Source organism: Podarcis bocagei, assembly GCF_964188305.1.
Source record: "Podarcis bocagei genome assembly, chromosome: 1".
In the NCBI taxonomy this organism is placed as follows: domain Eukaryota; kingdom Metazoa; phylum Chordata; class Lepidosauria; order Squamata; family Lacertidae; genus Podarcis; species Podarcis bocagei.
The window spans coordinates 23930348-23944713 of record NC_138125.1 but is presented as its reverse complement, the minus strand read 5'-3'; the positions used below and the strand labels follow the sequence as shown (position 1 = coordinate 23944713).

The window sequence follows — 14366 nt, the reverse complement described above, 5'->3', positions numbered from 1 at the left end:
GCCTCCATATTGAGTCTTTTTCGGGCCTTAGCCTCCATTGGTGATAACCATCTCGGGGTCTTGTTTTCTAATAAGTCTTTGTATTTTGTCCAGACAATAAATATTGCTTTTCTGACAATATGGTTTTTGAACATTTTGTGAACCTTTACCTTGTCGTACCACAGATATGCATGCCATCCAAAAGCATTATTGAACCCTTCCAGATCTAGGACATCAGTGTTCTCTAAAAGTAACCAGCCCTTCATCCAGCAGAAAGCTGCAGCTTCATAATATAACCTTAAGTCCGGCAGGGCAAATCCCCCTCTTTCCTTTGCATCAGTTAGAATTTTAAATTTTATTCTGGGCTTTTTGCCCTGCCAGACAAACTTAGAGATATCTTTCTGCCACTTTCCGAAACATTCCACTCTGTCCACAATCTGTAGGGTTTGAAACAAAAACAACATCTTTGGCAATACATTCATTTTTATAGCTGCAAAGGAAAGTTTCAATCTTGACCAAGTTTCTAGATCCTTTTTAATTTCTAACCAACATTTTTCATAATTGTCTTTAAATAAGTTCAAATTTTTAGCAGACAAATTAACCCCTAGGTATTTCACTTTTTTGACCACCTTTAAATCTGTCTCTTTCTGAAACCCCTCTGCTTCTAAAGGTGTCAATTTTTTTTCCAAAACCTTAGTTTTTTGCTTATTCAACTTAAATCCCGCCACCCGACCAAACTCATGAATCAATTCTAAAACTCTTTTCATACTAGATTCTGGCTCCTGTAATGTTAAAACCAAGTCATCTGCAAAGGCTTTCAATTTATATTGTTTCACTCCGACCTGTATTCCTTGCACCAACCGGTCCTCCCTAATCATGTTCAAGAGCACCTCCAGGACTGAAATAAATAACAGAGGGGATAGGGGGCACCCTTGTCGTGTTCCTTTTTCAATTTTAAACTCTTCTGTCACCACATTGTTGACTATCAATTTAGCCTTTTGCTCTGAATAAATTGCCTCTATTCTATTTTCAAACCCCCGTCCCACTCCCATCCCTTCCAAATTTTTCTTCATAAACTTCCAAGAGATATTGTCAAAGGCCTTCTCCGCATCAATAAAGATCAACACTGCTTTTGTATTAATATTAGTTTGTAAAAGTTCCAAAATATCAATAATATTCCTAGTGTTATCAAACAAATGTCTACCTGGGAGAAAGCCTGCCTGGTCTTTATGAATTACTTCATTTAGCACTTTTTTAAATCTACTTGCCAAAATATCTGCAAAAATTTTGTAATCCACGTTTAGGAGTGAGATGGGACGGTAGTTCTTAAGTTGAGTCTTTTCAGATTCCAATTTGGGTATCAATGTGATGAAAGCTTCTTTCCACGATTCCGGTGCCTTCTTCCCCTCCATGATCTGGTTACAGACCTCCATTAATGGTTGTATCAAATAGTCTTTCAATGTCTTATAATACTTGGAGGTAAGTCCATCTGGTCCTGGAGATTTGCCTAATTGCATATTCTGAATGGCACCCTCAATTTCTTGTTGTGTTATTTTATAATTCAGGATTGTTCTCTTTTCCTGGGATAGTTTTGGTAGTCCATTAATTTTTAGGAATTTGTCTATCTCAGTCTCTTCCTGCGGCCCTTGCGTGTAAAGTTTTTTGAAATATCTCTGGAAGCACTTTCTAATTTCCTCGGGTTTCTGGATGTTTCTCCCTTCAATCTCTAGGTTAGTAACTGTATTCAATTTTTGTCTCTTTTTCAACTGCCATGCTAGCAGTTTCCCACACTTATTCGCCGATTCAAATGATCTTTGTTTCATCTGTTTAATTTTCCACTCAACTTCTTGATTTATCAATTTAGCAAATTGTGCTTGATAGAATTTAATTTCTCTCAGAACCTCCTGTGATTTTGGTTTTGATCTCAGTTTTTTCTCACCATCTCTTATCTTCTCTAAGATCTTATCCTTTTTTTCATTCCAGAGTCTTTTCTTTATTGTATTCTGTTGTATCAAAAACCCTCTCATAACTGCTTTACTTGCGTCCCAGATTGTTCTTTTTTCCACCGTAGTGTTCAAATTTATTTCAAAATAATCTTTTAAAGTTTTTTGGGCCTTCTTCACAATCTCCTGATCTCTTAATAGGGTGTCATTCATTTTCCATCTGAAGGAACCGATTGGAATAAGTCTCATTTCCACTTTCATAGCGTTATGGTTGGAGCAGGTTTTTGGGCAGATTTCCACTTTTCTAGTCTTAGGTGCCAGCCCTCTAGTTATCCATATTTGGTCAATTCTTGTCCATGACAGATGGGCTTCAGAGAAGAAAGTTCCTTCTTTACCTAAGGGGTTCTTTGTCCTCCATATATCAATCAAGTCCATATTGTCAGTTAGTTCGAAAAAGGTTTTAGGTAGTCTGCCGTCTTTTGTTAAATTTTGATTTTGTGACTTGTCCATATTTGTAGAGACCACTCCATTCATGTCTCCCATCATAATGATGTTGGTATAGTCTAGATAGTCCAGCATTGTCTCGTGCAGCTTCCTATAAAATTCTGATTTCCCCTCATTCGGTGCATAGATTCCTAATATTAAATTTTTTTCTCCTTGCGTCTGTATTTCAATTGCCAAAATTCTTCCTTGCTCATCTTTAAATAAAAATTTTGGTGACAGGCTCTCCTTTGCATAAATCACCACTCCTCTTTTCTTGACTCTGTCCGATGAGATAAATTCTTGGCCTAATCTTTTATTAATTAACACTTTCCTGTGGAGCCTAGTCACATGTGTTTCCTACAAGCAAATAATGTCCAATTGTTCTTTTTTCAATATATGAAAGATTCTTCTTCTTTTTTCCGGGGAATTCACGCCATTAATATTCCAACTAAGAAGTTGCAGAGACATCCTGGATCAATCTGTTAGTCCTGTGGTGGCGTCTCTTTCTTTTGATCCTCTGGTCCCGAGGGTGCAGGCGGAGGTGGTGGCCAAGATCCTACTGCTCCCTTCTGAAGGTCCTCTTCGTGGTCGTTCAAAAACTTTTGTTGATCTTCTGCTGTTCTAATTTTAACTTTCTTTCCTTTGAAGTTGAAGGATAATCCTTGAGGAAACTCCCACCTATAAGGAATTGAGTTGCCTCTCAGTAGTCTTGCTAGCTCTGTATATGTAGCTCTAAGGTCCAAAAGTTGTTTCGGGATGTCTCTGTAAATTTCTGCTTTGCTGCCTTGATTATCAAGTGATTTTCCAAAATGAAGGCCTAGTATTTTATCTCTCTCTAGCTTGGATCTTAAAATGATCAAACAGTCTCTGGATCTGTCCTTCCTCACCACTCTTCCTAATCTAAAAGCACTTACGATTTTAAAGTCCTTGTCTTCTTCTATACCCCAGAACTTTGAAAATTCTGATGTCAAAAATCTCCCTGTTCAAGTTCTGGGATAGCTGTCAATCTGAGATTATTTTCCCTATTTCTCAATTCAATCATAGACAGGTAAGCCTGCTGTTTATGCAACGGCTTTACCTCCACCTGTATTGCCTCGGCCTTCAGATTGGCTTCCGCTGCTTTTTGATTGGCTTCCTCAGCCAATTTACGGTTTTCTGCAGTTGCTTCCTGTAGATTCCCAATTGCTTGTGTATGTTGAGCAACTTGATCAGTCAATTTGCTAATAGTGGCTGTAGCTTGGTCAATTTTAGACAAATGCTCATCGGCCTTTTTGTTTAAAATTGCCAGTTGTTCCAAAATTTGATTTAAGGCCGTTTCAGATCCTCCTGCAGCCATATCCTCTGGTGATATCTGCTCAACTTCCCCTTCTTGTATCCCTAAAACAGCTGGGACAGATGATCTATGTGCCTGAGAAGTCAAAGTTGTTTGTACCAGTTGTTTAGCTTTCGTTTTAGCCAATCTTGCTTTCCCTGTGCCACTCATTCCAATCCTGTCTACGTGCCAAGGTCAAACTATATGCAGTCCCATGGGAAAGGCAGTTCCAGAGTGTAAACAACAAGGCAGCAAAGAATCAATACAAAGTGCAGTTCCCAGACAATTATAAATCCAAAGTCCTCTAGGGGGAGTGCAACTGTACTTCAGAAGAAAGAAAGAGTTGATTCCGCCATTAAAGTCCCAGCAGTTAAAAACAAATTCAAAGAGAACCTTCAAATTCCTTTTGGCATGTAGAGCTTTTCCCTTAAGTTAAAACAAAGTCTCAAGAAAGGTGCAAGAAACAGTTTCTCTATTTATATCCAAACTGTAGCGCTCGCATGTAGCACTCTCAGAATTAGAAACAGTTTCAGCAATTTGACAGTTCTTCTTTAGCCTGGCAGTCCGAGGCTTTGGGTTTCTTAATCATTTATAAATCCACAAGGGAGAGGGAAAGTCCAATCAAAATCCAATAAAAATAAAACAGAATCGTCTCTTTTAGTTTCTTAGAAACAAGTTCAGTTGTTACACGATAATCCAAACTTTTTACAGTCCTTTTTAAAGTGCTTCCCGCTTGTCAAAATCTTTGCTTTGATCTCTTAAGCACGATCGGGAGATGGACTTCCTGGTTGCGTCTCCCGTTTTCAGCCGAATTTAATCACTTTAGTCCCGAAAATTTTAAAATCCCTACTCACGGGTTTGTAGTTTAAAATCTGATGTTCCAAGAAGAAAGGTCAGCGCTCATCAGCAGCAGCCGCGCGGCTTCGCTTCCGCAGAAAGAGCGATGAACTCACAGCACCGCTCCCCCTTCCACGTTCCGGAGCCCCTTACGGGGTTCCTTCTTCGTTTCTGGGGGGGCTTCTGGCGCCCGCCGAGTCCCACGGCCACAGGCTCACTCTGCCTGTGGTTTTTCTTGATGGGTCTCCGCTTTGCCGCAGCGGACGACCCTTTTCTGCGGAGCCCCTCTTCACAGCGCGAAGAGGACCGCCATTGCTGTTTCGCGCCGCCTCCGGAAGTCCTCGAGCCCAAGTTTTCAGGTTATTTTTCTTAGAATAATATGCAAAAACCAGCTATTTATAGTGGGAAGCAGACAGATGTTGAGTCTATAGTATGTGCAAGCAGGATGCCAAATTCTGGGCCAAACTCTATAGAAATGCTTATCTGGAAGTTGAATTTCAATATTCTCCTCTTAATTAGAAATCTCTTTTCTTAATGCGTGTATATGTATGTAAAGAACATGCAACAGCACGGAGTGCAAAATGGATAGCAATTTTTTTAAATGTGCATTCTCAAAGCTCTTACAGGAGTAGCTATGAAGACTTACTTTTGAATTTGTAAAATAATCCCTCAGTTTAGGTTTGCTAGGGTCAGCATTATAGAAGTTTTCTGTGAGTGGAACAGCAATTCCCAAAACAGATGGTGGCCTGTAGTTCACCTGTATGAAAAACAACACATTTTAATGGGGAAAATTTATTATTTGAAGAATTTTTGCAAACAACTTAAATCGTTAGCGGGACTGACATAAAAACGTGCAGTGAAAATAATTTAAATAAAATACAAAGGATAAATAGTAAATAGATATGAATTGGATATGCAGTGATAAAAGATAAAACATAAGCACAGAAAGGGTAAATGATTTTATGTTTTTTAATTGGTTGTATAAATTTATTTGTGTGATAATCTTTGTAAATGAAAAAAGAGGGAAATTATATGATGAAAAACAAGGCTGGTTTCCCCTTTGTGTCATCTCCCCAACCCTGTATTCATACAATTATTACCAGCAGCACAGATTTCTTTTTTAAAAAAATAAAAATAAAAATTTATTACGGCTTTATTAATACAGATAAAAGAACAAATTTAAAAAGCAAACTAATCTAAATGAAAACAGAAAGAGAAAGAGAGAGAAATGCAATCCTCTCTCAAAGGTAGATCTCAAGCCGTGTCTCACACATAAGGGGGTGGTTCTTCCCAGATCTCACCTGGGAGTTTCCCTTCTTCCAGCCTCCCACCCTGGGAGACCTTCCCTTCCCTGCCTCTCACACAGGGTCCTTCACCAGCCAGCCCTCACCTTCATGTGCATACAACCCCCTCATTGACCCAGAGCAGAGGACATAAAAACAACAACACCAGGAGCAAGACCAAAGGAAGGCAGGGAAAAGAAACATGAAGATGAAAATAATAAAAGAGTGGGAAAAGAAAAGAAAGGGGGGAAAGGAAATAAAAGGGCTTCTGATTCAAATATCCTGAGAAGAGCTCTGCAGCCCAGACGTAATGAAGGGACGCAGAGGGCATAGCACTGCACATATTGGAAACTCCCCGATGCAGTCGCCATGAGCGGAGGTATCTCTGTTTCTTTTAAGATGTATCTGAATTTCGGACTTAAGAAACATACGTGTTTTGGAAGAAAGAGAATGGTAACCTGCGAAATGAATCAGCCACTGAGTGCCAAGGTTTTGATCTGGAGATGATTAAGATCGGAATTGGAGCAGGATCAAGGAATAACATCAACTCCTGATATCCAGAACATGGGAAGTCATCCAAAAATGTTTAATTCGGAACTGTTTAGTTGGCTCTTTTGATTGTATTGTGATTTGGCATGATTTGCCATCGAATTAATGTGGCCTCCATAGGATTGTTATTAATGAAACATTTAAAAAATTGATTTTTTTTAAAAAAAGACAGTTGGAAATGTTGACCCTGCCTTCTATCAGAAGAAAAGTTAGCTTTTACCTTTCTGCTTCACTGACACAGATGCCAGAGAGTGTAGTGATGTCCTCAGCATCGCTCTCTGTTTCATGGGCCACACTTAAATCCATCCAACTCAGGAGTCTTGTGCCTGGGTATGGCTTTGGAACAATGTATCCCGGGGCTTCATAGAACAATGGGTACATCTGTGCCCTTCCCCTGTTCAGAACATTTAAGAAAGGGTACGAAAGAATTTTAAACTAAAATGTAGGAATTAGGATCCTTACCGGTAGCTGCTTTAAAAGTCTGGCAATCGCTGAGCCATTTGGTTCAGCGCTGACATCCTCAACTAGCCAGTCCGAAGGAGAGGTTTTAGCAGATAGAACATAGTGCATTGCTTTAAGATAGGAGCAGGAATTCTTCAGTGTTAAGACAAGAGTTGTCACTTCACATCGGAGAGATCCCAATGCGATCACAGCTATGGTGGTTTTACCCTAGGGATGTTTATGAAAAAGCATAACATTACTTGGTCTCCAATATAGATGAATATAATTAGCTTCCCATCATAGGATGGATCTACACACGGGGGGAAACCCACTATAAATAAGTCAGAAATTAAATCGTTATAACAAAAGAAAACAAACACTATGGAAAATCGCAAAGAATTTTGTTTGTTTTTTCTCCAGCACCATCTGGTGTTGGATGTTTATAACGCACTCAAAGAGCAGGGGTTGGATAACGCACTCAAAGAGCCTGTGGGTTGGATAAGGCCCAAGGGGCTCTTTAATCCAGCCCAAGGACTCTGCTGCCCACTCAGTCAGTCCCCGTGCTAAACTGATATCTCACCATGCGGGGACTGACTTCCATGATGGGCGTGTGGGTGGCTATGGATTGGCTTCAGGAAGCTCCCACAGCCAATTCTAAGCCGCAGACGCCTCTGGGCAGGCAGCAACGCTGGCCAATTCAAAGCCGTGCCAGGTTTCCTCAGCTTGTGGGCGGTGAGGCTTCAGATTGGCCAGCGAGGCAGCCATGGACAGAGAGGCCCATTGGCTCATCGCAGGGCTTCGGCTAAAGCTTGGCATGCCTGCTGGCCCTGTGCCTGGCGCCCGGGAAAGTGAGAGCTGCCGCCGCCGCTGCCGGCTCCCAACCACTGCCAGAGGAGGTAGAAAATCAGGGAGGGAGGGGCTGGGGGAGAGAGAGAAGCCCCCTCTGCTGGTGTGTGTGTGTGTGTGTGTGGTCCAGCCTGCCAGAAGATTTAAGGGACAGTGAGCCTGCTGTTGACGTAAGGCATTTGCATTCATTTCACCAGCACAGCATGTGTGCATTGTACATACTAGAAGAAATCCAAATTCTGTCTTCCATTGGAATAGTTTTAAGAATTATCATATGACAAATGTTTTTCAAACAGGAATAATAAATATTATTAATCTAATACTCCAAAACAAACGTATGACAACAATATATCCATATAAAGACAAGGGTCACACATCAGGTAATGATAGCTGGGACTGGGCCCCATTCATAACAATAGACCTACAGTACGACCACGTCATACATGCATTTAACTTGCCTGAGTTCAACCATACGCAGTTGAAGTCTGGCTGGTTGAAATCTTGCAAGTTGAATAAGGAGCTGGCAGGAGGCGAGCATCTTGCTTGAGAAGCAAGGCAGAGAACTTAAAAGCTATTTTTGCACCAGGAAAATCTGATGCAAAAAAGAACTTTTAAGCTATCTCTGCCATGCTTTGCCTATCTGCATGACGGGTCTGAGGTGCTCCTGGGAGATTTTAAGAGAACTTGGATGGACCTGTGAGATCTCGCAAGAGCACTTCAGGGCTTCTGGAGTCCCAGGATGCTCATGAAGGGGTCCAGTTCCAATGATTTGAGTATACACATTTTTGCAGATATGCAGTCTGCTTTGAACGGAATGCCTGTGTAAGATACAATTGCACTGTAGTCATTAATAACTTGCATCCCATTGTTTTCAGTAAACCTTGTAGTGTAGTCTTATACCATATAGCTGTGTCTGTGCTAAACTGGTGCCTGAAGGCGATTAGGGGTAGGGTGAGGGCTATTAAAAGGAGTGTAACACTATGAGTGGCTGGTTTTCGTATCAGTGTTGTGTTCCCCCCAAAGGCTGCCAGTTAGTGCTGCTTTGACCTATGAAGCCTTAAACGGCTCAGGACTATAATACCTCAAGGACCACCTCACCCTATATAAACCAACCAGGACCCTGCAATCATTACCTGAGGCCCTTCTGCATGTGCCTTCTCTACAAGAGGTCTGGAGGGTGCCATCACAGAAGCGGGCCTTTTCTGTGGTAGCTCCCCATTTGTGGAACGCTCCCCTAGGGAGGCTTCCCTGGCGCCTTCATTGCATATCTTTAGTTGCCAGGTGAAAATGTTTCTCAGGCGTTTGGCTGATTAACATTTTATAGCTTTTAAAATGTGCTTGTGCTTGTGGGAGGGGGATTGCAGGCCCGTGCGCAGTGTGCCTTGGGAACTGGGAAGTAAGCAACAAAAACGACATGAGAAGAACTTGGAAATAAATTGGCCATGAGGTTTTGGCATAGGCATTGGGTGCGTATCCCAAATCATCCTACCTGACTGCTGGAGGATTATTCACAAGGGTCAGTCCTGGGTTAAGGGTCCCCTCAAGATGCTGGTAAACTAAGCTGACAGCCTCTGGCCACTGAACCGAAGTCCTTTGGCCCATCGCCCCCACCTCACGTCATCTGGACCTTCAGATTTCAACCCAGACGCCTTTACCAGGGTACCCTGAGATTTTTACATGTCCAACAGGAGAGGCTCCCTCTCACCCCCAAGTTACACTAAGTATCCAACCCAATGCCTTTCCCCAGCACACAAGCTGGCCCCTCCCTGCCAGCTCACCGCCACACCTACTAACATCTGCAACCAATTCCCATCACATCTAGCAACCAAGTCTCATTAATCTACAATTTCTAGGGTTCTGTGAGGAAAGCCATAGCGTAAACTGGTCTAAAACCAACATAAGTTTGTTTTGTACAAAAACACGGGGAGAATATTTTTGGAGTCTGAATGCACATTAAAGCTGTGTGTACTTTATCAAGGTACTCTGAAAAGAGCTGGCAGCATGTTACCTTTTCAAAAAATCTACTATGAACAGTGATATCGATTAAATTGCTATTGTTGTCGTCAAAATAAATGTTTGTGCTCACATCCAGTAGAGAAGGCCTTCCAATTACAATGTGCATTAGCCTATTATGGAACACATTATACGCTGTGGAAGGAAACAACAATGAGAATAATGTTTATTCCCAATATTTCTTTCCTGTAGAACAACCTCACACAAAAGGCAAAACTTAGCTCCACTCTGAGACTGCAGTTGGGTTGAAAAATACTAGAGGATTTTGGCTGATTACAGTGTACCCTTATTTCATATACGGTACATCTGTGTACAAATGCACATCAAAATGAAAAAGGACTGACAATCCCGGGACCGGGGGGAGGGGACGCTGGAAGAAGATTGGATTGTTTTTATTTCTTTTTCTATCATTAGGAATGTTGATGAACGTTGGGAAAATGCTGAAATGAAATTATTTGGCTCTTGTAAAAATGTTTAAAGAGGTAAAAAGGTAATGATTATGAGAAGTTGGTAAAAATAAGATTTAAGTTTTAAGTTTTAAGGTTTTTTTTTATAAGATAAGATGAAAATAGAGCAAGGCAATGCAATGACAGAATATTATGAATTATGGAAAGGATTTGCTGTGATAATTATTAATTAAGATACAAGAGATGGGAGGAGGAGGAGGTCATGGAAAGAAGGTAATGAAAGTGGAGAATTTGAAAATGATGGTTTTATTTTTATTTTTTATTTTTCTGTTTTTGTCTTTTTGTCTTTTCTCTTTGTAATTAAAAAAAAATCTTTTTTCAATAAATATCATTAAAAACAAGAAACAAATGCACATCAAAATGAGAAATCCATATGAAAGATCTGTAGGCAGGATGGGAGTCAATAGGATAAAAATATATGTAAAAAACATTTTGTTGAATTTCAGTTAAATTATTAGAGTGAGGATCATAACTTATAAAGAGTTTGCTTTCATATGATTTCAAACACTTTCAGACATTTTATAGAGAATACATAGAGTAGAGAGACAAGAAATACTGGTATGTGCAGTCTTACCTACATTAACTGGAGTCACTCTGAATTTCAATTCCAGCTTTGACCCAATATCCAAGTATTTAATGGCATGGCGTGGTAGGTCATCAAACTGTTGTACTGTATATCTACATATGTCAACAACAATTTTCCATTTTCTTTTGTTTACAGTGCCAAAGTCATACAAGAACCACCTCCCAGGTGGAATGTCTGTATTTAAAAGCACCCTATTGGGCATGGTAGCATCTCCTAAAGCATTTTGGTCATCCACAACTTGAACAATGAAGAAACTGCTACTGCCTGGAATCACCACTGTTTTCTCACGATCGGTTGGTTTAAATATATTCACACCTGGAAAACAAGAAAATAAAGAAAACAGCATTCAGTGTGCAGAAGCTGCTTTTCCCTTTGTTGTTGTTGTTGTGGCTGCTGCTGCTATGAATATGCCTAATTTACACAAAAGATAAACTGACCTGAAGCTATGGCTTCTTTGATATAAAGTTTAGATTCCTATTTTTTGACAGACTGCCACTACAGTGGTGCCTCGCAAGACGAAATTAATTCGTTCCGCGAGTTTTGCCGTCTAGCGAATTTTTCGTCTTGCGAAGCACGGTTTAAACGGCTTAACAAAGTCGCAAGACGTTTTCGTCTTGCGAAGCAAGCCCATAGGGAAATTCGTCTTGCGAGGCAAATCGCGGACAAAAAAACCTTTCGTCTAGCGAGTTTTTTGTCTTGCGAGGCATTCGTCTTGCGAGGTACCACTGTACCTGTGTGACTCTCCTAGTCAACAGCAGCCCTGTAACTCCCACAGCTCATGAAACTTTCTATTTTGCCAGAAACCTCAGAAATGAAGGCAGTGTCAAGTGAAGGCTGAAATCCCATGCTTCATTCACAGGCTGGAAATTGGGGGCTCTTTCTCTTCTTTTTATGGGGCTACCAGATTAACTCTTTACCTTACTTTTCTGGGATACACCGTCCATATCCTTCCTTCATTTTGCCATTTTGTCTCCATAAGAAAATCATGAATTTACACATAGTTGGAGACTGATTGGCTGGCTGTTGATTTAGGAAGGGGATCTAGTAGAAATAAAAATGACTGGATGACAAGGAACATATAAAAGAGGCTACATAGGAAATTAGGAAATGCTGGGCAGGGCCCACCACCATGCAACCAATCTTAGACGAATAGTATTCCCTACAATTCTTTTCCTATATATTTCCCCACTTAAGTGTGATTAGCATAAGCCAAAAACCCTCCTTCCAAAAACGTTTCATTATCAGGTGATGCACAAACCTGGAGAAGTCAGCTGAAGCCTGTATGATATACTGCTCCCTGTAGGGGGCAAAACTCTTAAAGTATTTGCTGTACATGGGCTATCAAGTTTAGATTCAACAGGAAACCGATCTAGAACATCTACCAGCACAGATGATATAAAGCCCGGAGGAGCTGGCGTCCTAAAAACCTCTCTGATTATACACGATCCTCCTGGCCTAAATTAAAAAGAAGCATACATTTAATACCACCTTGATGATGTCAGATCACACATCTAATGAACTTTAATGAATTTTGACTAGTTCCTAAGATTCCCTTGCTGGAAAATAGTACTAAGAGAAAATTGTGGTTTCAAGCATGTCAGCTGGCACAGGGCTGCTGTTCAGCAGCTATTTCTGATCTTTTGAATCACTGATTTTGTATTGAATTGTAGTAATTTTTTGATGAATTTGTCTTTAGCTTTATATTCTCCTGTGCTTTGAATTTACTACCATGATCACAGTCTGTTAACTTGTAATGGTATTATTGTTACTGTGAGCCACTTTGAGCTCAACAGTTGTTGTGGGGAAAGCAGAATACAAATATTAAATCAAATCACACAAAAATACCCCTTAATCTCCAAGTTAGGTACACCCAGTAGGTACAATATTTCATGGGCCATATTATCTGAACCTGTTCCTTCTGGCTCTAGCAATATCACATCCCTGGAAGACAGCAGATTCCAGCAGTCTTTGCTCCCAAATGTGGTGGTGGGTCCCCATCCCCCCCAAATGATGAAGTCATGGGAAACCATGTCATCATCATACACACTGCAGAAACCATTTCCAATTTCCTACGACACACACATCACCTACTGATATATTTTTGAAGCCTACAAGTTTTGTTTGAAATTTGTATTACACGGTATATGTTGCAAATGTTAGTACAAAGTGGTTCTAAGAGCAGGCAGAACAAGAAAGTGGCAACCCTCTGAACAATTTAACCAAATTAGAGAGATGCTATTTTGCTATATTCTGTAAAATAGCAGGGTACATTAAAAAGAAAAACCCAACAGAACAAGACATTGCTTGTTAACAAAACATATGCTGTTATTGATATTTACTCATAATCTAATCTTTTGCCTCTTTGCAGATTACTGAATCTCTCACGTTTTGTTGCTATCAGTGGCTCGTGGTTTAAAAGTAACATCTGCTCTTCAGTGATATACTGTACAGCCAAAGGACATTCAAAACCTAAGTCAATATCCTGGAACAAAGTGAGAAAATTAATTATATATATATATATTCATGCATTTATAGATACAAAACTTGCTAAACAATTTTAGGAATAAATAGGAATTTTAAAAAAGATAATTTAATTTATAATAGCAATCAGAAGAGAAATTGCTTAGAAACTGCATTTCTTTATAACAAGAGGTAATTCACATATCCCCTCTGTCCTCAAGGTCTTCACATATCCCCTCTGCCCTCAAGGTCTTCAACATCAAAGTTTTTTAAAAATATATATATATATATATATATTATTAAGGATTTTCTTGTTTTACAGAAGTAAGTGTAATGCCTCGTTTGTTTTTTTCCCCATGTAACATTTTTACAAATCCATTTCATTTGTTGAGGCATTAGGGGGAGAAGAAAAAAAGAAAGAAAGAAAAAAGAAAGGGGGGTGGAGGGAGGGAAGATGGATGGGGTGGGGTCAGGTGGCGGTGTTTCTATTATGCTTAATGTATGTAGAGTTTGGTGTCAGCGTTGCTTGTGTTGTTCACTTGTGTTCCTTTGGTGGTGAGAGAGGTTGGGGTTGGCCTAGGGTGTGATTGTTTGTTTGCGATTGGCTGTGGTGATCTTTGTTTTCGTGTGTGAGTGAGGTGGGTGGGTGTTTTGGATCAGGTTAGCCATATTGATTTGTATGCTGTTGGTGGATTATTGTCATTGTCCTGTTGGGCTGTGTATGTGATGAAGGGGAGCCATACCAGGGTGAAGGCGTCTTCTTCTGTTTGTCCCCGTGTCAGTTTCAGTTTATTAGTTAATTTTTCTAGTAGGGCTGTTTCCCATACTATTTGGTACCATTGGTCCATGCTTACTCCTGACAGGTTTCTCCAGTGTCTGGTTATGGTGTTTCTGGCTGCTGAAAGTAGGTGGGTTATGAGTTCTTTGTGGTATAAATGGGCATTGTTATCCTGGAAGATGTTTAGTAGGGCCAATTCTGGGGTAAAGTCTAATACTTGCTTAGTTATTTTACATATTTCTCGTATGGCTGTTGTCCAGAATAGTTGGATTTTGGGACACTCCCACCACATGTGGAGGTATGTGCCTGTGGAGGTGCACCCTCTCCAGCATTTTGGTGAGGTTCCTGGGTGTATTAGCACTAGTTTCCTTGGTGTTAGGTACCACCTG

At 40.3% G+C, this 14366-nt stretch overlaps 1 protein-coding gene across 5 annotated transcripts in view; it reads right to left on the bottom strand.

Moving 5' to 3' along the window:
- The window catches only part of LOC308574593 (cation channel sperm-associated auxiliary subunit beta-like), a 56035-nt gene that overhangs the window by 9573 nt on the left and 32096 nt on the right, over nucleotides 1–14366 (bottom strand). For all 5 annotated transcript variants that reach the window (XM_081172602.1, XM_081172603.1, XM_081172606.1 and 2 more), the window contains 6 exons: nucleotides 13079–13221; nucleotides 11998–12194; nucleotides 10728–11054; nucleotides 9682–9821; nucleotides 6849–7055; nucleotides 5201–5311 (listed from right to left, as the gene is read on the bottom strand). In XM_081172602.1, coding sequence (XP_081028728.1) covers nucleotides 5201–5311; nucleotides 6849–7055; nucleotides 9682–9821; nucleotides 10728–11054; nucleotides 11998–12194; nucleotides 13079–13221 — 1125 coding nt within the window. The remainder of the gene's footprint in view (nucleotides 1–5200; nucleotides 5312–6848; nucleotides 7056–9681; nucleotides 9822–10727; nucleotides 11055–11997; nucleotides 12195–13078; nucleotides 13222–14366) is intronic.